Raw genomic sequence first — 20,450 nt, 5'->3', positions numbered from 1 at the left:
TTACTAACTCTTGTTATGGCTGGAGTAAGATTTTAATACAGAAATCAAACACGGAATTCTTTTATTCACTGATGTTTCTGTGCTTTTTGTGTATAAATTTATGCTTTAGTATGAATGGTTTACAGTCTAGGTAGGTTTGGATCTATATTTCTTCTGAGAAAATAAAATTAAAAAAAAAAGATCAGTGTGGAAAGGTAGAATCTGTTTGTGTAATACACTGTATTTGAACTAGAGCCTGTACAACAGCTGCTTCCAGTAGATAGATAAATCATTACGCAGAGAAAAAATTACAACAGTTTTGTGTGCTACATTTATAACCAGAACTCCATAAACTCCAGCAAGGGAGGGGAAATTCCAGTTGTGTCTTTGACGAAAGAATATGAAGACATTATGTGAAAGATACCTTGAAGCAGAGCTATGTGGTACTCAACCATCCTGGCTGTAAGAGTGAGAGGTCAGCACGCCTGGTAGCAGAGGCCTGTCGACCTATCGATTTTTTTTTTTTTTTTTTTTTTTTTTTCCTGAGAACAGCACCACTCCATTGAAGTCCCTAGATATTACTAGAAAGGTGTAATGCAGGGGGAAAATGAGCTTGGATGAAACAAAGGCTTGATTCAGTGAAGTGTCATGATAGAAGTCATATTTTTTCTAGGTGAAAGAAGGGCTCTTATCAAGACTGTCTCTTTAATTTCCCCATAATATTTGAAGCAGACTCCTAGTATTTAATGAGCTGCTGAACACAATGACAGCTATAATTTGGCTAATTAAAAGCGACAGGCAAAGATTCTTCCCCAAAGGCAGGAAAAAACCCACTCATTTCCCTTAATAGTTGGTTGGCAAGTCTGAATTTTCTCACTGGCAGGACCTAGTGAAGTAATTCTCCGACCAGATCAATGCCTGAGTCTGTTTGCAAGAGCACATCCTGGCCGTCCGATGAAGTGCCATGCAGAGATCCATGAGGTAGCTATGCGCCGGCTGACTTTGCAACCTGGAGCTGTGTGGTGGCATCCTCCCAGGTACCAAGCAGCATTAGATGCACTGGGAGGCAACAAGTCTCCACCAGTCCGCCGATTCTCTGTTAGTCTGCACTGCCACGTTTTTGTTGCTCTCATTACCTGTGGCAGCAGGGTTAGAGCCAGTCCATGTATGCATACATGCCAGTCACGCCACATATGTTTCCTTTATGCTTTTGCTGGACAGTTTATTGTTACGTCCAGTAGAAAAACATCTCATCAGTTTAATCCCACCACCTCTCCCTAGCATGCCTTCTGTCACTGCTTCCCTCACCTCCCCCCCCCCCATTCATTATCCCATTCTTCAGGTTCACATTACCTACTCACTCTAACTTAAAACTAAGCTTAAAATTTGGTCAAAGCGGCTTTCTTTTCTTGCTTCCTGTTTCAAGCTATTACGTCAGGGAAGTTAGATTTTGCCAATCTAACTCCAAGCTGGGAATTACTGGTCTGAGCTGTGCTCAAGCCTCTGTGGCTTAAACCAGGTACTTAACGTCTCTCAGCACGGAATCACAGAATCACAGAATCACGGAGTTTGCAGAGTTGGAAGGGACCTCTAGAGATCATCTAGTCCCACTCCCCTGCTAAAGCAGGATTGCCCAGAGCACATTACTCAGGACTGCATCCAGGCGGGTCTTGAAAATCTCCAGAGAAGGGCACTCCACAACCTCCCTGGGCAGCCTGTGCCAGTGCTCTGTCACCCTCACCGTAAAGAAGTTTTTCCGTGTATTTGAACGGAACTTCCTGTGTTCTAACTTGTGCCCATTGCCCCTCATCCTGTCACTTGGAACCATTGAAAAGAGCCTGGCTCCAGACCTCGACTTGCTATCTGCAACACAAGATGAAAAAAGGCCCACCTGGCTTACCACATTGCTCTTTGCAATTTGTTGTAAGATCATATGATGGAAGGTTTCGTAGGGACATAAAATGCTTTTTTTCTGGGTGCTGTTAATGGATCAGCAGTGCATTTTTTGTAACTATCTGTTTACACCAGTCAATAACCAGTGTAAAAACCAGCACAGGTGAGTGGTGGCAAGCATCTTGTGCTCACATTGCACTGCTTAAAATAGGAGTGAAAACCAGTGATTGGGACCGAATGCCTTTGTGATAGTATCCCACTCCTCTGTCCTGTGTATTTTTTTCACCCTTTATCTCCATGAAATATATCCATTACCTCTGCCCAACTGTTCAGTTAGTTTCTGCTTTTCTCTGATGTGTATCGATGTCACTTTGTCCTGACCACTTCTCCTATCAACCTTCCCATGTTGGTGAGCGTTACGGCTGTCAACTGATTGCTCTCAAGTCCCACTGGAGTGCTACTGTGTCAGAGCAGCCTCTTCCCTGCCTGCTGGCAGCTGAAAATGATTATTCAGACAAGGATGCAATAAGTTTTACTGTGCTAGTCCAAAGGGAATGGACGCCTCTTGGAACGGCAATGCATTCATAACTCATCCAAATCAAGTAACTCTGCCTCTTACAGCTCTTTAAGTAGAGAAAGAAAACTTACCTGTGCATTAGCACATACAAAGGGGGTATATATCCATGCTCTTCCGTTAATGTCTCTGAAAAGGGAGCACAAACAAAAATATTTAAAGTCCTCTGATCTTTCAGTCTTACGGGTGGGCTGGGATTCAGGAAAGGCTCTGGATTTGCTTGGATTTAAGCAAAGAACATTGAAGACAGAGAGTGAATAGTTCAAAGTATGTGTCATAGGGGATGAGGCCGCTGCCAAATCAATTGCTAGTTTAAGCTCAAAGGTGATACCTAATTACTATTATGTCTGTGATGTCTGCTTGGTGGTCTCTGCAAAAAACAAGTTTTGAACTTGAAGAGATTCCCAGTGTAGAGCTAGCAATAGCTCTAAAGCAACTAACACTGACCCAAGCCTGCAGATTTCACACGAGGCTTAGGAAACATCTTGGGTGTATTTCTGTGACAGTTTAAGCTGGTCTAAGTCAGCACTGGAACGAGCACAGTTCCAGCCAGCCACTTGCTTTGCCCCAACACAAAGTTTGTCTGATGGTGAAACAGTTCAACGAGCAAACCAGAAAATTAATGGATACAAAACTGAAATTACCAAATTGGAAAAAAAAAAAAAAAAAAAAGATCCAGTAACCTTTTTGCTTACTGAGCCACCCGGACCAATTTGCAGTGGGATCAGGAAAACACCAGCAGCTGCCACTGCTGTCCTGCACCCTTACACAGCTGAGGCAAGTGGACTGGTCAGAGGTGGGAGCAGTGCTCAGGCCTCTCGCCTCAGCGCTAGAAATTAGTTGGCAGCTTCTCTTGTCCTGTGCTTTCTCCTGTACCTTGCTCTCCTTCACAGCCTTTCCATCATGTCTCTCTCGGTGTGGCTGAAACCTGCCTGGTTTCCGTTTTTCTTTTTTTCAGCTCTGTTCTCCATAATTGCCTCCTGTAACTGATGCAACCTGCTTTCCTGTCAGCTACTTTTTCCCTCCGGTGAGGTCTGAGGTTTGAAAGTTTGAAGGACTTTGCCCCTCCCTTGTGCTGAAGACAGCATGAGGCTAGGCGACATTTTCCACCAAAAATATACATGCCCATTATATCTATAGAATCAGTATACCTATAGTATCCGGAATTTGCTACTTTTATGGACTTTCCAGAAGGACAGGAGTTCTGATATGTAAAATGATGATCCAAAGGATGGGGCAGGATCTATTTCTTTCAACGGTTCTTATTTTATTAGCTGCTCCTTGATGACACCTATGCTGATCTTCATAAGCTTCTTGGCATAGAAAGCCACATCTGTAAAAGTAAAGAGTATCCAATGCGTACACTGTGGATGTATAAGCAAACTTCATTTGAGATGATACTCCCCATGTTCTGAGTTAGTCTCATTTATACAACAGCAATTTGGCACCCTTGTAGTCGTGTAAATGGGCTTTAAAGAAGACACAAGTATAATTTGTAGCTAGCCTCAGGACATGAATTCCCTCCCACCGTTTGAAAATGTGTTCCCAAGCTGCATTAGGTTTGGAAACGATTTTTATGCAACAGAGCAAAATTGTGTTGAAGCATCTATGGCAAGATTGAAAAATCCCAATGTTTCATTTCTGTTTGTGTCCTGGTCGGCAGTAAGCAGGTAATGCTATTTTTCTGAGACCATCAAGAATTTCATCACAACTAATGCATCCCTGCAAATCATTTCAGCTTTGACAAAACAACATTTTTCAATGCAAATTCATTTTATTGGATGTTCTCATTGGTTCCAATCATCTCACTTCCATTCTAAGTTCCTTTTCATATGGCTACAGTGCAGTAAGACAGGTCTTCGTGTTGACCAGTGACAGGGTCAGGCAATGCAGGTTAGGAATACAGAACTCCTAACATAATGCCCTGCTTCTGCTGCCCCACTTACAATACAATTTGATAGAGCATTTAGTTCAAATAATTTTGTTTATGAAAAACAATACTTTTCAGGTCTGACATCATTCTCTGATTAGCACTGAATGCAATGCAGTATAATTTTCAAAAGCTTTGGTTTCTTTTCCTTTCTTGTTTTTTTTTAAAGTCAAAAGTTCTGATTGCTCCGATCATCCTTAAAAGGGGAGATACTGCTTAGGGATAAATCAGTCTACTTCAGCGCCTGAGAGCGCTGTCTCACATTATCTCATTGGCAAAGTTCCTGAAGTTGTATTTTTAATCTGCAATTAATTGCACACTATGGACCAATTCTGCCAAGCTTCTCAGCCTAAAGCTTTGACGTAGCCACAGGAGAGACAAGCCAGTGGGAAGCAAGCTATTAGACCTTGCCTACTGGGTCTTACAGCCAACAAGAAAACCACCACTATTCTGATGACACTGCACGGAAGGGTAAGTGTGTATTCCTCAGATAATGCTGTTGAGGTTTTTCAACCGGCACGGGTTTTTTATTGCAAACAAATACTTTGGCATAAGACAAAACAAGAGAACTGGCAGTGCTAAAGCATGTACCAGGTATGGATGTCGTTGCAGTGGCAACTGTAGATGGTGGTCAGTCAGTCTTTGGCTATCTAGAGGCAATGAGGTGCAGCTGTATTTCTCACTTCTGTCATTAAACACCCTCCTTTGTTCAAAGTTTTCACAGTGCTTTCATCCTCTCCCTGGGGAAATCTGCCTAAATAGAAGATCCATTTCACAGACAGGAGAAAGGAAGACAGAGACAGGAGAGGGTTAGTGCCACAGCCCCAGGCGGGCTGCGAGACTCGCTCTGTCCTTCGCCTCCTTTGGAGCATGCACACTCCTCTGAGGCACCGTCCTCACCTCCCCCTGCCCCACCAGACCAATGGATTTTACTTTACCGCTCAGGCATTCTATAGGTCTTCCAAATAACTATTCCCACTCCTGAGCATGATTCCCGTTTACATATTTTTCTTCCTTGATCTCTGTTCACCATTAAAGATCCCTTCCTCTGGAAACTTTCTATTTTCCCAGTTCTTCTCCTCTCCAATCGCTCCCTCCAGCCATCACTCCTGAAGGTGGAATTGCCAAAGAGATTACATCCACTGGGAATAAATTCCTAAATGATGAGGCTTAACCATGTTGTTTTCAATTTCTACACCTTGAAAAAGAACGCAGTAATTCCCCACCGGTCCCCCGGGAGAGAGTTAATCTTAAGTAAACAGTGTTTGAAAAGCACTTTGCAGATGTGTCCAAGCGTTTCCAGAGATCTAGCGAGAGGAAACCTCTTGTTAAGCTGCATGTCTCAAGTCAGTTTCAACAATTATTTTCTTTTATGGTTGCGAGCTTATTTTAAAAGGAAAAGAAGTGTTCACTTTTTTTGGCACTTGCAGTTTGAAATTCATGTCTCTGTCACGTTCCTTTGGCTTTTCTCTCGTGTTCATTACTATGCTCTGTGTGCTCCAAAAGCACGAGCTCCAAGGACAATAGAATTTTTAAATTAGTCAGTGTGATGTTCAGAGGAATTGAGTGAGCTGGGAATCCCTTGGAATTCATTAGATGCCAGATTTAAGCTACATAACCAAGCTAGATGTTCGCATTTCAAAGATTTTTTTTGAAGTATTTAAACAGAACGTTCAGGACTGAAGAAGGGCAATCCCCAGAGAGCCTTTAAAATGCAAAAGGAAGGAAAAGAAAGAATTGGGCAAAATTATCTTGCAACTGGCTTCCAACACTGATTAGTAATTAAATTGGTTAAAAGTGAAACTATTTAAATGGTTTAAAATGCAGGTACAGAACAACCTTTCCCAAGGAGCTGGAGCACTGTTTTAGGGATCCTGCAAAAGGCTGCAACAGTAAGTCATTTGATTTAACTGATTTTGCCACCTTTTCTCTGGGAGGTGATAAAACTGGTTGTCAAGATAGATAAGAATGCTGCATTGTGGACTGCGTGCTCACAACATTTTCCAATTTAAGCCTTCTATCATCGGGGCTTTTTCATCATCTTCAGGCAAACTCAAAGTATTATGGTTTGCTATTCTTTTGGTGTCTCAAAGTACTCCAGGCATATTAAAGATAGAGAAAGCAACATGTGTCCCTGACTAAGAGAGAATTTCTTAATTACTGTTTTATTATGTATCTTATTACTTTCTAGAGGCTTTGATCAATGCCTTGGCCACTGCACAAGTACAGAGGAAGGCTCCGACATGGCCAGATGAGTTTGTCACCAAAATGGATGATTCAAGCGCAGGGTAGAAGAAAAGAAAGTTCTTGAATGGGGTCCTAAGGCAAACACAGTGGTCTACACTGGTCCTGAGCTGGCCAGCTCTGGAAGCACCTTCTCCACCCTACTTGCCTCATCCACATTGTCCTTGAGGCAGCCTGACTTGCACAGATAATGTCTTCCCTTGCAGCAGGCAATATTGGGACCTCTGTGGGAAAGACACTGAGCAACCTTGTTTGGCCAACATTGCAAGAGCAGAAGGGATGGCTGGAGCTGGAGGGACTAAGAGATTTGGCACACGTCACAGCAAGAAAACATTATTTGGGCTAAGAAGAGATTTATTAAGAGAATGACTTTCAAAGGCCGTCAAAAGGCATCTGAAGCTCATTGACATCCAATGGTAAGTATTTAAGGAAGAAGAGCAGTTGTGAATAAAATGTCACAGAGAGGAGAAAAAAAGGGATAAATGCAGAAAAAGTCAGTAAATCTTGAATTGTTTTATTGAGAAGAAGATGCTAAGAGATTTTTTGACAGAAAAGTTTTTAAACTTTTGGCCACTTTAAACTTATTAATTAAAAGCCAACCTTTTACCAATGATTTTTCAGCCAGGCTTTTTAGTTCTTCAGAGCCTGTAATACTTTCCAGATTTCTGGGAAAGAAAGGGTATTCCTCTTTCAAATACCGATTGCTCCTTTAATACCTGCTAGAGAAAGCTAGGCATGACTAAACTATTATTCCAAGATTTAGTAGATGATTGTGGATGATAATTATATCCTGTTGAAAACATCCCTTGAGGTAGGGATGAAATGGGGGCAGGGTGAAATGGGGTAATTTGTGACCCTTCATTTGTCTTTGATTATTAAGGACAGCTTTTAACTGAGGACAAAAAAAAAAGTTAATAAGGCTTTGGGTGTCAACCACATGAAGCATCTCTCTCTGCTAAACAACGCACAAGCATCGTCACTTTTACATGCAAGTTCAAGTGAAGCACGTGCGGGAGTGCCCTTGCTGAACTGGAGTGGGAATGAGGTGAGTGAGCACCCACTGACATACGGAAGATGCCAGGTATCCTCCACATAAAAATGACTCTTATTCCTTCTGAAAAAGAAATATAGCTGCTCCTGAGACTGGGCACTACCACCAAAATAACGAAACCATCCGACCAGAGGAGGGCCTTTCGGTGGGAGTTTGTGATTCCCCAGGGGTGAGGCTGGAGACTGGCTGAGCTGAGGGCAGTGCTGCCCTCCCACGGGCTGCATCAGTAGCTCCAAGGATCCATGCTGGTGTTCAGTGCGCAGAGATGCTTTAGGTGTTTTCTGTACCAGGGTCCCCTACTTCAGGTTTGCTTGAGATTTTGTTACTGAACACCAAATTTGATGCCTTGGTCCTTTAAAAACCACTGAAGTGGGGCTATTAATTTCAGTAGGAACAAGAGCTTATGTAGGTTTCTTTTTTTTTTTTTTTCTTCCTGTAGGAGGTATCCACTTGACTGATTCATCAAATTACTTCTTTTTTTCCAGAATAAATTTTGTGATGCTTTTCTCATATACCCCAGATTGTAAACCATCCCGCTTACATGCCATAAATTCCTGATAAATACACATGACACTTAAAGAGCTTCCACAAATGTCATTATTTCAAGGCAACCTACTCATTCTTCAGAATTGTAAAGCCAGAAACACCTCCAGTAAGAAACACCTACCCATCAATAGATTTCCAATGCATTGTTTTATTCCTAAGAGGTTGCCAAATGGAGGATGCCTGCTTTACCAGCAGGGATTCACACCTGAACTGAATACTGGACATCCCCAAAGAGCAAATAGTAAAACTTTGAAGGACAGAGAATTTGAACTATGGGCACCTCAATATAAATACATGTATTGTGGGGCAGAGCATGAGGAAAGTGACAGTTGCTTCTTTGGATTTATATTTTTTCACAACCTACTTCAAAATAACTGAATGGCAGTGTGTAGCACCTGCATTATTTCAGGTTAACGCATGCAGCGGATTCAAACAAACAACAGTGTACCAAGGTGAGCTTCAGCATTTTTGAACAACAATGTTGCGCACCCTGAGCCAAACAAAGTGTGTGGAGCTGAAGACAAACGAGTAGTCAAATGAGCAATAGCTGCTGACCGTCTCACACCTCCAGTAGCACTGTCAGCAGTGCAGCTGAGAGGTTTTGTTTTCACCAGACCCACCACATCTCATCCATAGTTGCTCATGACAGCAACTCTCACCCAAGGAAGCTCTCTCCTTTTGTGCTTCATCTGGGCTTGCTGCTGAAGACCTGCAGGGTTGTGGCACTGACAAATTGTTTCTGGCAGTCGCAGCAACAGTTTCTCTTTGGAGGGCTTTGATGGGATGTAAGCCACGCTCAGCGCAAGGGGGTTTCCCTGGCTGTAGGTAAGATGCTAAGCGAGGCTCGAGCTACGCAGAACACCACGCTCTGAGTGCTGACAGCGACCACTTTGCACAGGGACTGTGAGAGCTGTGTGTCTAATTTGGGCAGCAGCAGATGGATCGTTTAAGACAGAAAGAGACTGGCACTACCAGCAGAGCGAAGGGATAACGTGTTCCTTCTGCAGCACAAATCTCACAAGTGACTCATGACTCTTCTGCAGCTCACACTGGCATCCCTTGGTCTTTGTGACTGTGACTGCACATTTTAAAGGTCAGGATGTAGTGCTTCTTCCCCCAGTACCTTTGAGTCCATACTGGCAAGATTTTTTGCTCTGAAGACTGTGCAGTGCATGCAATGGTTCCTTACGGTTTGATCGGCAGGTTGCTCTTCTCCTCCTCCTGGCCCAAGTGGAGAGATTATAAAATAACCTAGCCAATAAACCCCTCAGGAGGGTTTGATTCCCGGGTGCTCGTTGCATACATAATTATCATGTACATGACTAATATCAGGCAGGCCTGGTGCTTAGGCTTCTGCGTGCCTGAGCCACACCCACATTCCTCCTGTGAGCCCTCATTTCAGAACAGATTTCAATTAACTTTCATCAGATGTTTAAGGTGGCCTAAGTCTTTTCTTCTTTGTGTAGGTGTTTAAATTTCACCGCCTTACACTTAAGGACGTCCTTCAACTGCTAACTAGGACTGAGACTGGTTTGGGCACGTGATTAAATGGTCCTCTGTCTAATGGTCTTATTTAAGTAGGACTTGCTGTGACAGCAGCGTTCTGGCATTAGCTGAGCTGTGCGCGCAGGTTGTCCATGTGCACAACTTCGTGTGCTGCTCATTGTGAAAGCACACCGTGATGGCTCGCCTGGAACTCCCTGCAGTCACAGGCGTTTCACCACTGTCCTTGCTGGAATATTAGAAAGCCCAAAGCTGAACGGTGTTGGAAATCTCATTGCTTTTCTCCCCAAAACTGAATTGTCATCTAGATCAGGGAGTAGCTTTCTGTGAAAATTTCAGTTCTGGGTACGATGTATCCTGGTACCGTGCAATTTAAACCAGCTTGAATTCGGCCGTGATCCAAACCAGTGCAGACTCTGATCGGTGATAGCAAAATCCCACTGAGCATTTCCACCGGTGTAAGGAAATCGCTGGCCAGAAGATCCAAAGGATAAGAATATCCCAGTGCTACTGTATCCTTAGCTCTCCTTAAATTCTCTTGATGACTTTCATTTGTTGTTTTACATGGAAAAGTGAACCAATACAGACTGCCATGTGTACCACAAGCTGGAATGCCATGCAGGTAAGGCACCCACTCCATTTGCCCAGAAGTTGAAATAGGCCCCTCCGTCTTACCAGCTTGGTAATGTTTCCATCTTTCATATGTTTCTGAGCTGCATCCAGCCAAAAATAGTAATAATTCACCTTTGACAGTTATGTAAAAGAAAGACTGCAGCCTCCATTCAGTTTCCCTTGAACGGTGAGCTGAAATTTGCAGCCGTGTTTCGTAACAGTACCTCTATGGGCGAGCTTGCCAAGGAGGCCTGGGATGGGTGACCTTTGCAAATGAATAACCACCAACTCTGGCTTTAGAAATAGTCTTTCATAATGAAGTTGATCCTGGGAACACACCCTCTGCCTACACTGAACTTATTTTTCTGTAACTTTAAATCCAAAATGATGTTTAAACTCTTTAAACTGTGCTTAAAATTCTATGTTTATTCCTGCACAGGATGCTAACGTAATCAGGAGTACGGGTCATCTTCTACATTTTACTAGCCATAAAGTCCTAAAAATGCCTGACTTCATTCCATAAATGCATATTAAAAACATGTAATTTCTTAAACATATCTTTAGTTTTCAAATACAAGCTTGTTCAACTCCTGCTGAAAAAGAGGCCCAAAGAAAGAATAAACCAGCTCAAATATTCAAAACCCATCAGAGAAATAAGAATAAAAAAATAAGTAATAACAACCTATTGATTTGTCAGGTTTTATTTTTAGTGAATTTCAAGTTGTCATGTTCTCAAGACTTCTTCCAGACCTCAGGGCTAAAAGGTAGCTACCTCCTGTTTCACGAAAAGTAAGATACTCAAAAAAATGCCAACTACCATGAGATAAATGACAAATCATGAGTCAGCAAAACTGCTCCAAAGCTTTATCAGGGAACTGGTATTTTCTTCCAGGTTGTTTTTTGTGCGACATTTGTGTGACATATTGCCTGAAACTATTCCCTTACGCCTTGGGACTTTGGCTGAGAGACCTGACAATAGTCCACATCACTGACAATGAATTAAACACATTTGCAAACTTTGTATAAAGAGGCAGTTGATCTTCCTACAGTCTGGAAAAGGGGAGGAAAGGGAATAAAGGCAGAAAGGAGGAAAGGAAGCTTTTTGTTTCCCTATATACATATCTTCTACCCTATAGGATGGGAATCCATGCAAAGATCCTCACTGAGCATTTGTTAGAGCTTCTTGTAAAAGTGAGAACACTAATAGTAGAGACAGTAGCCGGGGAATGGTACCAACATGAAAAAATATATATTCTGATATATATGAAATATATATATATATATCCTACAGCCTCCCAATCTGATTTTTAAATGGGCCACAGATTAACCTCATTAACATCTTTACAAACCACTTTTAGCAGATCCTTAGCAGTGGTTAAGGAACAAACAAATGGAGACTATGAAACTGGTTTTATATGTCTCTGAAATTGATGGAAAGCCTTTGACTGCTTTGGTCAGAAGACAATATTGAACAAAAAAAAAGATAATTTAAAAACCAAAAGAAATGTACGTGCGTAGTGTTGAAGGTTACTCTGTTAGTTCTCCTTTAGCTTCAGCATTCAGTGCAGTGTCCCAATGTCATGCTTTTTACTCCTCTTAATGGCTTTCTCCCTTCTAAAAGCAATGCTGGAGAGGTTCTAGGCCTGCTGAACAAAAACCCCAAAATGCCAACGACCTCTTTGTTAAGACCTTAGTGAGGGAGGCCGTTACACTCAGAAGACACATTGTGGCTGCCTGTACACAGTGCTGTGACACACAAAGTACAGGAAAGCGGGGCTCCTGGGCTGGTCTGTTCTCCACAGCTCATTCATCCAAACTGGGATGGTCACAGCCGGGCGTAAAAGCTGAGCCAGCAGCCTGCGGCAGCCAGGTTAACAGAAGGATCTATCAATAAGGACAACAGTTCTTGATCAGGGCTGAAGCCTCTGTGTGCTCAGGAGGCTCCGAGGGGAGCATGACCAGGGGTCATGCTGGTGGAAAGACAGCAGGTGGAAGGAGACTCAGAAAAGTCACTAGTCCTATCACTGCAAATCCAGTTGTGGTAATGATGACTCTCTTGGACACGGCATCTCACTCTGTGCAGCACATCTCTGGCCTTGACCTGGGGTGTGGGACCAGACCCCTGCTGTGCTCCAACCAGCACCGCTTCCCTGAGCAGGGGAGCAGGGCTCCCGAACCGGCAGCGCCTTCCTGCCCGCTCCTCCGCCTGCCCTGCGTTGCATCAGACTTCATCTGGCTTTCAACTTAGATAGAGACTGCAGACATATTTTTCCCTCTAAGGCTCTGTACCATGCTCACCCTAAATCAGCATGACTGTGGGCCCGACAGTCATTAAAGATGTATGCAAGCTATACTTTTTTTAAGAAAATTGGATTAAAAAACCTCAAGGCCAGCTGCCCTGGGTAAGTAAAATTTTACAGTTACCTCTCCTGCTGTGCTGGCTTGTCTGTGTCTGTGCGTTTTCCCGCGGTGTCCTTTTTCCATTCACAACCCTAAGTTTCACTTTCGTTTCCCTTGGGCGCCTGAGTTTCAGTTCTCTTTCCGCACCGTCCTCTTCTTGCTGCCACCTCCCTCAGCTACATAAATACTTGTAAATCCACTTGGGATATCTTTGTCTTCCTTTTGCTTTCTCTTGCTGTTCCTTTTCCTTTTTTTTTTCCTGACTTCACATCTTTCAAATCTGTTTTTCTCAAGTATCGCAGTTTAAGTCATTAAGAAAGGGGAAATTAAGAAGGGCTGAGTTAATCAGGTTCTTAACCTTATTTGTGAAACTAAGTATCAGCTTGGGAACTGTCACAAATAAGGATGGGTTCAAGTACTCTCTGGACTCAAGGAGTGTATTTGCAACCACTACCCTCGTGCGCGTGCAATTTATCTTACCATTGTGAATTTATGAATGGATTGGTGGACCTTCTCTTTCTGTCATCCCCATCCTTCCCTTCCCCCAAAATTAAACACCTTTTTCACTCTCTGTGGAGTCACCTGTTTGGAACCATGACGTGTTTTATTTGAATCACTTATTGTTAAAGTATGAAATGTGATTTCTAACATTCATATTGTAATTCTGATTCTGCAAATTCTATTCAGACTAAATATCCGTTCAAATTATTAAGCAGAAACCTGAAGCCTTGTTTCTGTGCTTCCACGATTCCAGCTTGGCACATCCCAAGACAGTCACAGTAACTTTTCTTTGGAAAAAAAACATCATGACAATATGACAAGAATTACTGTAATTCTAGAATTACTACTTCGTAATGACAATGTAAGAAAATATTATCCTGGGGTATTATGATAGCTGCTTTGACTAATAACTGTAGGGTTTTGGAACAATTCACAGGCCCAGCCAGGCCCTAACCAGCAAACAGCATAAAATAAAGGAGGATAAAATGGGTTTATGAGGCTTCCTGTGCATATTCTTCACCTTCCTGGTCCTGGTCCCAGCAAAGGGGTGGTCTGGGATGAAAGGGTAGGACTCAAGACCTTTACCACTCTCCACTGCACTCCTGTAGCCACGTGTCCTGGAAGAAGCCAGGAAGACAGTGACAGCCCTGCAGTGATGCTAATGAGCAAGGAGAGCTGCAGTGAGTCAGGTTCAAGTCCCTTTGTGTTACTAGAAGAGGGTCAAGCAGCAATTAGGAACGTATAAACCTAACATATGGTGCCTACTAGCTAGTCCTTTTTTTTTTTAAATGAAACACATATGCTTGCTGCATATATATAAAAATGCAGGATATGGCTTAGTCTAAAACCACTATTCAAGACTGGTCCATAGCAAACCTGAGTGATGTGTACAAGATTATTATAATCTGCGTGGCATTTACCCAGTTGTTCAATAAGCAGCCTCTTTAATTGTAGTACGATCGGCCTCTGGACAGATAGATAAGGGGGAGTTAGCACTGGCAATTTATACTTTGTTGCTGTAAGCAGTTCAGGGATGCTGCTTTGCATAATTGTAATTAAAACACATTTTATTTTTCACTGTGTTGTTCAGCAAGCCACAGGCTTGATTCTGTTTTCAAATATACTGTCTTTATGTAAATGTGTGTGAACCGAAGCAAGGAGCATTCCAACTTTCTGATTACTCAGTCTACTGCTTAATCTTGTAATTGTAGGCTCTTCGTCGTCGTGGATCGCAACAGTTTGGAACAGAACAGGGAAAATGAGAATGAAGCAAGCCTGCTAGTTCATGACAAGCTGTCCCTAAGCCATTTCACCATACTTTTTTTCTGTAATATTCCCTGTATTTCCCCACTGCAAAAAACTGCCTAGTAGATAGCCACACGATACTGCAACAGTAGTAGTTTAAAAATAAAGACATCTTACAATAGTAATGTTTTCAATTACATTAGAAATGTAAAAGCTTGTAGCAGCCATGTTTCTGTCATTAGCATTGTTCTGTCAGCGTGGTACAGCTCTGGGCCCAGCCCTGCCAGCTATGAGGAAATCCATGTGCCCAGCACACCGCAGCCCAGCCGTCAGTCATCACACGGCCTTAGCGCTGAGAAATCTTTTAGCTCGAAGATAGGGAGATTTGTTCCTCCACTGGTCTCAGGTGAACCGTTCCCAATCCTGTGTGTAATTGGGTCTATTAGGCAAACATGGAGTTGCGCCAGGTGTCAGGCCTGGCTGACACCTACCCGAAGGGCCACGGCTCCGCGCCCACCACCACCCCGCGCAGCACGCCTCCGCCGCCCGGGGCACAGCCGCTTTCCACTCGTTCGGAGGTAAAAAACAGCCCCAGCAAGAGCTGCCTCGCCTCAGAGGCCCGCGGCCGGGCACCACCCTAATGCCAGCGGCGACGAGGCCGAGGCTTCGGCCCCGGCGCCAGGCCTGCCTACCGGCAAGAACCGAGCTGCTGTGCGGCCTAGGTGCTCGCCGTGCGGCAAGAGGGAGCCCCCGACTCCTGGCTGAGGCGGGGCGACTGCCGTAGGCCCCGGCCCACAGCGCGCAACACTGCCCTACCCCGGCGCCGCGCACGCTCGCTAGCGCGCTGACGTCAGCGGCGCCGATAGGCGGAGAGGCGCGCTCCGCCCGCCCCCTACCGGCCGCGCTCCGCCCCTCCCCCCCGCCGGGAGCTCGGGCTCAGTCCGCGCCGGCTGGGGCCGCGAGCGCCAACCGTCGCCTCTGGCTCTGCGCGCGCGCACACGGTCGCTGGGGAAAGTGGCGGGGGGAGGGGAGAGGAGAACCGCTGCGGGAGCCGCAGACGACGACGACGACGACACCACCATCGCCGCCGCCGCCGCTAGCGAGGCCCGCCCTTCCCCCACCCTCCCGCCTACTCCCCACGCGCGCGCTCGCTCGCGCACGCCGGGACCGTTGCTCTCGCGCCGGCCGGGCTGCGGCAGCATGAGCGGATCCCCCTGACCGCCGCCCCCGGTCGCGTCCCGCCGCCCCCGGCCGGGCCCCGTCCCGTCCCGGAGCCGGGCCCCATCGGATGCCCGCGTTCCCCCCGCGCCGAGGATGCTGAAGATGAAGCTGCCCCTGAAGCAGACGAGCCACAAGGCGGCGGCGGCGGAAGAGGCGGCGGCAGCCGCGGGGCTGGGGCTGAAGGAGCCCGGCGGTGCCCTGGACTGTCGCCTCCAGCTGCAGCAGGTGCCCCGGGCGCCGGCCCGTGGGGGCGCCGCCGCGGGGAGGGGTTGCGGGCTGGAGAGGCCGAGCCAGCTGCACGGCTTGGGGCCGGGGCCGGGGCCGGGGCCTGGCCCGCCGCCCCCCCCTGCGGCGCTCACCGCTCCGGGCGGCGGCGGGCCCGGCTCGGCGGCGGCCCGCACCGACAAGGAGACGGTGTACGAGTGGTTTGGGCTAGTGTTGGGTTCGGCGCAGCGGCTGGAGTTCATGGTGGGGCTGCTGGACCTGTGTAACCCGCTGGAGCTGCGGTTCCTGGGCTCTTGCCTGGAAGACCTGGCCCGCAAGGACTACCACTGCCTCCGCGACTCGGAGGCGAAGGCCAACGGGCTGAGCGACCCCGGGCAGCTCGGCGACTTCCGCGACCCGGCCGTGCGTTCCAAGCTCATCGTCTACCTGGCCCTGCTGGGCTCCGAGAACCGGGAGGCCGCCGGCCGCCTCCACCGCCTCCTGCCCCAGGTGGACTCCATTCTGCAGAGCTGCCCGGCGCGGCGGCCTCCGACGGGCGCTGCCGAGGAGGAGGGGGCTGAGGAGGAGGAGGAGGTGATGGTGGTGATGGACGGAGCTGGAGAAAACGGGCAGGCCGGCCTCCCCGCCGCCCAGGGCCTGGGCTTCGGCGCGCAGGAGGAGCTGCTCCTGCTCTTCACCATGGCCTCGCTGCACCCGGCCTTCTCCTTCCACCAGCGGGTCACCCTGCGGGAGCACCTGGAGCGGCTGCGGAGGGCCTTATGCGGGGACCAGGAAGAGGAGGGCTTCGGCCGTCACCAAGCCCAGGTAACGCCGGGTCCTGGTCTCTTCCCGCCGCGCCATCTCGTCAGGCGTTTTCCTCCTTCCTTCATTCCTTCAGCCCCTCCCGATTTCCTAGGAGCTGGCGGCGGCCACTCGCCTTTCCCCGACCCCCCCGTTGGGACGTGGCCCGACCCGTCTTGCCTCCTTGCTTGTCCTATTCCCCCCCTCCCTTCCCCCCAGCAGTGTAGGCCTCGGCCACCCCTATGAGCTGCTGTAGTGTCTAGTACCAATTTTTTGATTTCTTCTTGTGATGTAACAGTGCCTGACTATTATGTAGTAGAATCGGGGAGGGAGGACTTCTTTTCCTAGCCTGCCATGCTTTCTAGAGCACTGCTTTTTGAATCCTGCTTTGCTGGAGCACAGGGTGCAGAGTACTGCTACAGCCTGACCGGCAGCCTCGTAAGCTAACGAAATTGTGCCATGCAGAACTACAAGCGACAGCTTGACTAAACTAGTAAAAATAATAATAATGCTCGACAGAAACCATACGGCCTAAGAGAATGTTCTCTAGGGGCTTAGAACAATAGAACACGTTGAAATAATTTTTATATGGAACCTGCTTCCCACTCCCCCCCCAAATGAGAGTTGGGCTTGGGCTTGGACTTGGCAAGGATCAGGGCAGCAATCAGGGGTTGGTGGCTCTGTAGCTGGTTCTCTGAAAAGCCATGTTCAGGGAGGTGGCTGAAGGCATTTGGGAAAGGGTGTAATCATTCTGCTAAGGGAGCAAATTAAAATGTCATAACTGGGGCTCCTGTTCAGAGAAAAGCTGATTTTCTGGGTGGCTGTCAGGAAACAGCAAAGCACATCTTGAAAGCAGATGTGCCACTTGTTGCTAGAAGGTGGCTGTCACCGAGAATGAAGACTTTCAGTGAGTGGCACTGAAGCATTCTGTGCAGCAGCTGTGTTTAAACTAAGGTTTTCCCATAGTGCTGTTCATCGCTGCCCTCTTGGTGAGCGTTGGCTTTAAAACCTGCCCCATATTTGTGCAGCCAACCCGTTATCTTGGAGCTCTGCAGTTTTTGGTCCATAGATGGCCTCTCATGCAAAGGGGAAGAAAGGGCTGGAAGACAGGTGTTTATGATGCTGTTCAACTGAATGCATCAGGTTTTCATTGGGTAGTGAACAGAAAAAGGTACAAAACAGTAAGGGGTGGGGTTTGGGGATTTTGTTTTTAAGTTTACTTGCAGTGCTATCCAATTCAGCTACTCCTAGAAAACTGTTTTACATTGCTTGCCATATGAAAGGAATGGCTGGCTCCCTTTTCCATTTGGTAAGGACAGGGTATGCTCTTGAGGAGTACTTGGAGGAGTTGGGGATGAATTTGTAAGCCTTCAAATATATTGAGCACATGTTTGTGTCATTTTAAGGCCAAAGCACATTTGGCAGGTCATAAACTAAGTGGGTAGATGTTATGGTACTGAAATCATAATGAATTCATAGAGTAAGTCAAAAAAGTGTTTATTTTGGCTCATTGACCTGCATCAAGTCTAGCTCTATCCCAAAATGAATCCTGGAAGCCCATCTTTAGGGGGAGAAGATCGAGTTGCAGGAAGTGGTAAGACTGGACACTGCTCTTACTGGGTTTAAAGTGCTAGTAACTGGAAACATGCTTCCTGCCTGAAACTGGCACATCGGTTGTAGCTGCTCAGTGTGTCCTACCAAAAGTGTTAGGAGATCAGGCTCTCGTCAACTACTGGAATTGAAGTCTGGTTTGCACAGCATTCTGGCTTTGGTGTAAAAGCAGCCTTCCAAGCTGTGGTGGTTTCGTTTACTCAGGGAACACAGAGACCCAAGTCAGCTTGGCTGAACATGCACATCACATAGTCCCTAGTCCACGCAGGACTGAAACAGCATCCCTTCTGTAGGCTTTTTTTCCTTTCTTAATGTTAAATTGTAGATGCAGCAGAGTGTCTTCTGGGAAATAATGGCTGACAGGGAACAGAGGGGATTAATGATTTTCTGCTGAGTATTTTCAGTTCACATTTACAGGGACGGTGGGACCCTTGCAGATAAGACACTGGTGGAGATTGAGTTAGTAGCACGGTTAAAGACTTCCCTGGCAAAATGCAGCTGCACCGTTAAATTGGGCTTGATTTAAAATCATGTCAGGTGTCCACAGGCTTTTTATCCTCCTTTAATGTCTGAAATTTAAGTGCCCTCAGGGCTCTGCATTTGCGAACTAAAGCGTTTCATAAAGACCTCTTTGAATCTTTCCTCGGCTGGCCTCGGATCAGAAGGGCTGGGCTCCCTCTCTGCTTACTGCCTGGGCCGTAGCCATGCGGGCACCATCCGTGCAGCACCGGCGGCTTCGCCTCCCGCCCCGCTAATGCCGGCGGTGCCCCGTTCCCCTCCATCCTGCCCGGGCCGTGGCTTCTCCCCCCCGCCCCGAGCTGCCCTGCTGCCGCGCCTTATGGCCGCACGGGAAGAGCCCGCAGCGGGCGGTTCCTGTCACGTTTTGCAATGGCCGCACCTGGCAGAAGGACTTGAACTTTCTCCGCCCCCGTTAGAGGGACAGCCAGGTTCCGCGGGGGCGGAAGAATCGGTAAGGGGCGAGGGGACGGGCCCCGACCCGAAGAGCACCGTAAGGGCCCGGCGGTCTCTTCCCTTCCCCGGCCTGAGGGGGTGACCCCTCGCTTTGTTTGAGGGGAGGACGGGTCGATCATTGCTCTTCCCCGCCCCGTAAGGGCACAGCTCCCGTTCCCCTCCGCCCTCCCCTGCCACCCCTGTGGGGGCGAGAGGGCCGGTCCCCGGGCGAGCCGCTCCGCCAGACCCCTCGGCGGGCAGGGATGCGGCGGCTGATGGTCACCACCGCTTCCCGCCCCCATTCAAGATGGCGGCGGCGGAGCCTGCGCTCCTGGTCACGTGCCCGCAGGGCGGTTTCCTCTCCGTCCCGCCGGGGGAGGGGCGGCGCCCTCTTGCATAACGGGGAGGGTCCCGGCCGCTCCGAGCCCTGCCCGCCGCCCCTCGGCCCTTGCTCAGAGGCGCTGGCCCTGCCCGCAGGGCTGGGCATCCCGCAGCCCTTCTCCCGAAGGGAGCGTAGCGGGGGAGGAGAGGGGGGAGCCTAGGCCGTGGGGAGACCCTGGGGTCTTTGCGGGAAGGCTTTGCCGCAAGCACGGCCTGTCCCGGGAGGGGCTGCGGTGCGCCCGGTTTATCGAGCAGATTAACCACAGAAGTTTTGTGCTGAGAGGCTGCTAGCTCAGCTCTGGCCTTCCCTTCCTTAACACCCCTGAGCTTTTTCAGCTCATGTCTTCTGAACAGTCTGAAGATGTAGGAGAGCTGTCGTTCACATGACCCGTGAAATAATAGCACCTATGGCAAGTGGCAGTGACGTGAAATCAGCCTACAGAGGTGATGGAGTTCAGACCTGGAATTAAAACAGGAAGTTTATTTGACCAGTTTAGACTGAATTTCGTAGGGCAAGGACTGTGTTACTGTATGTGGCATATCTAACAAAATGGCTTGGTTTGAGGTTTCAAGGAGCTACAACATTTAGCTGTAACAAGCAACAAAACTTGGGAGTTTGTGGGTGGTTTACTGAAACATAAAACAGTTTGCCTTTCCCCGTGATCAGCATTATGTTTTCTGGATAGGATCTGTGCTGTCTGATAAGATTGAGCTCACATTTAAGTTGCTTCTTGACAAAGCATTAATAGGATTGCTCCTCTTTTTGGTCTCCTGTTTTAATGATCTTTAAGAACTTAACATTT

The 20,450-nt window shown here is 47.3% G+C and overlaps 1 protein-coding gene across 1 annotated transcript in view; it reads left to right on the top strand.

The window, feature by feature from the left end:
- Positions 1–15,792: 15,792 nt before the first annotated feature.
- ZCCHC2 (zinc finger CCHC-type containing 2) overlaps positions 15,793–20,450 on the top strand; it is a gene marked incomplete at its 5' end in the record, with an annotated part of 44,154 nt that continues 39,496 nt past the window's right edge. The window contains one exon of the mRNA XM_082479598.1: positions 15,793–16,728. Coding sequence (XP_082335724.1) covers positions 15,793–16,728 — 936 coding nt within the window. The remainder of the gene's footprint in view (positions 16,729–20,450) is intronic.

Source organism: Vanellus vanellus (genome assembly GCF_965231255.1).
Source record: "Vanellus vanellus genome assembly, chromosome: 2".
In the NCBI taxonomy this organism is placed as follows: Eukaryota; Metazoa; Chordata; class Aves; order Charadriiformes; family Charadriidae; genus Vanellus; species Vanellus vanellus.
This window is presented reverse-complemented; position numbering and strand designations above follow the sequence as displayed.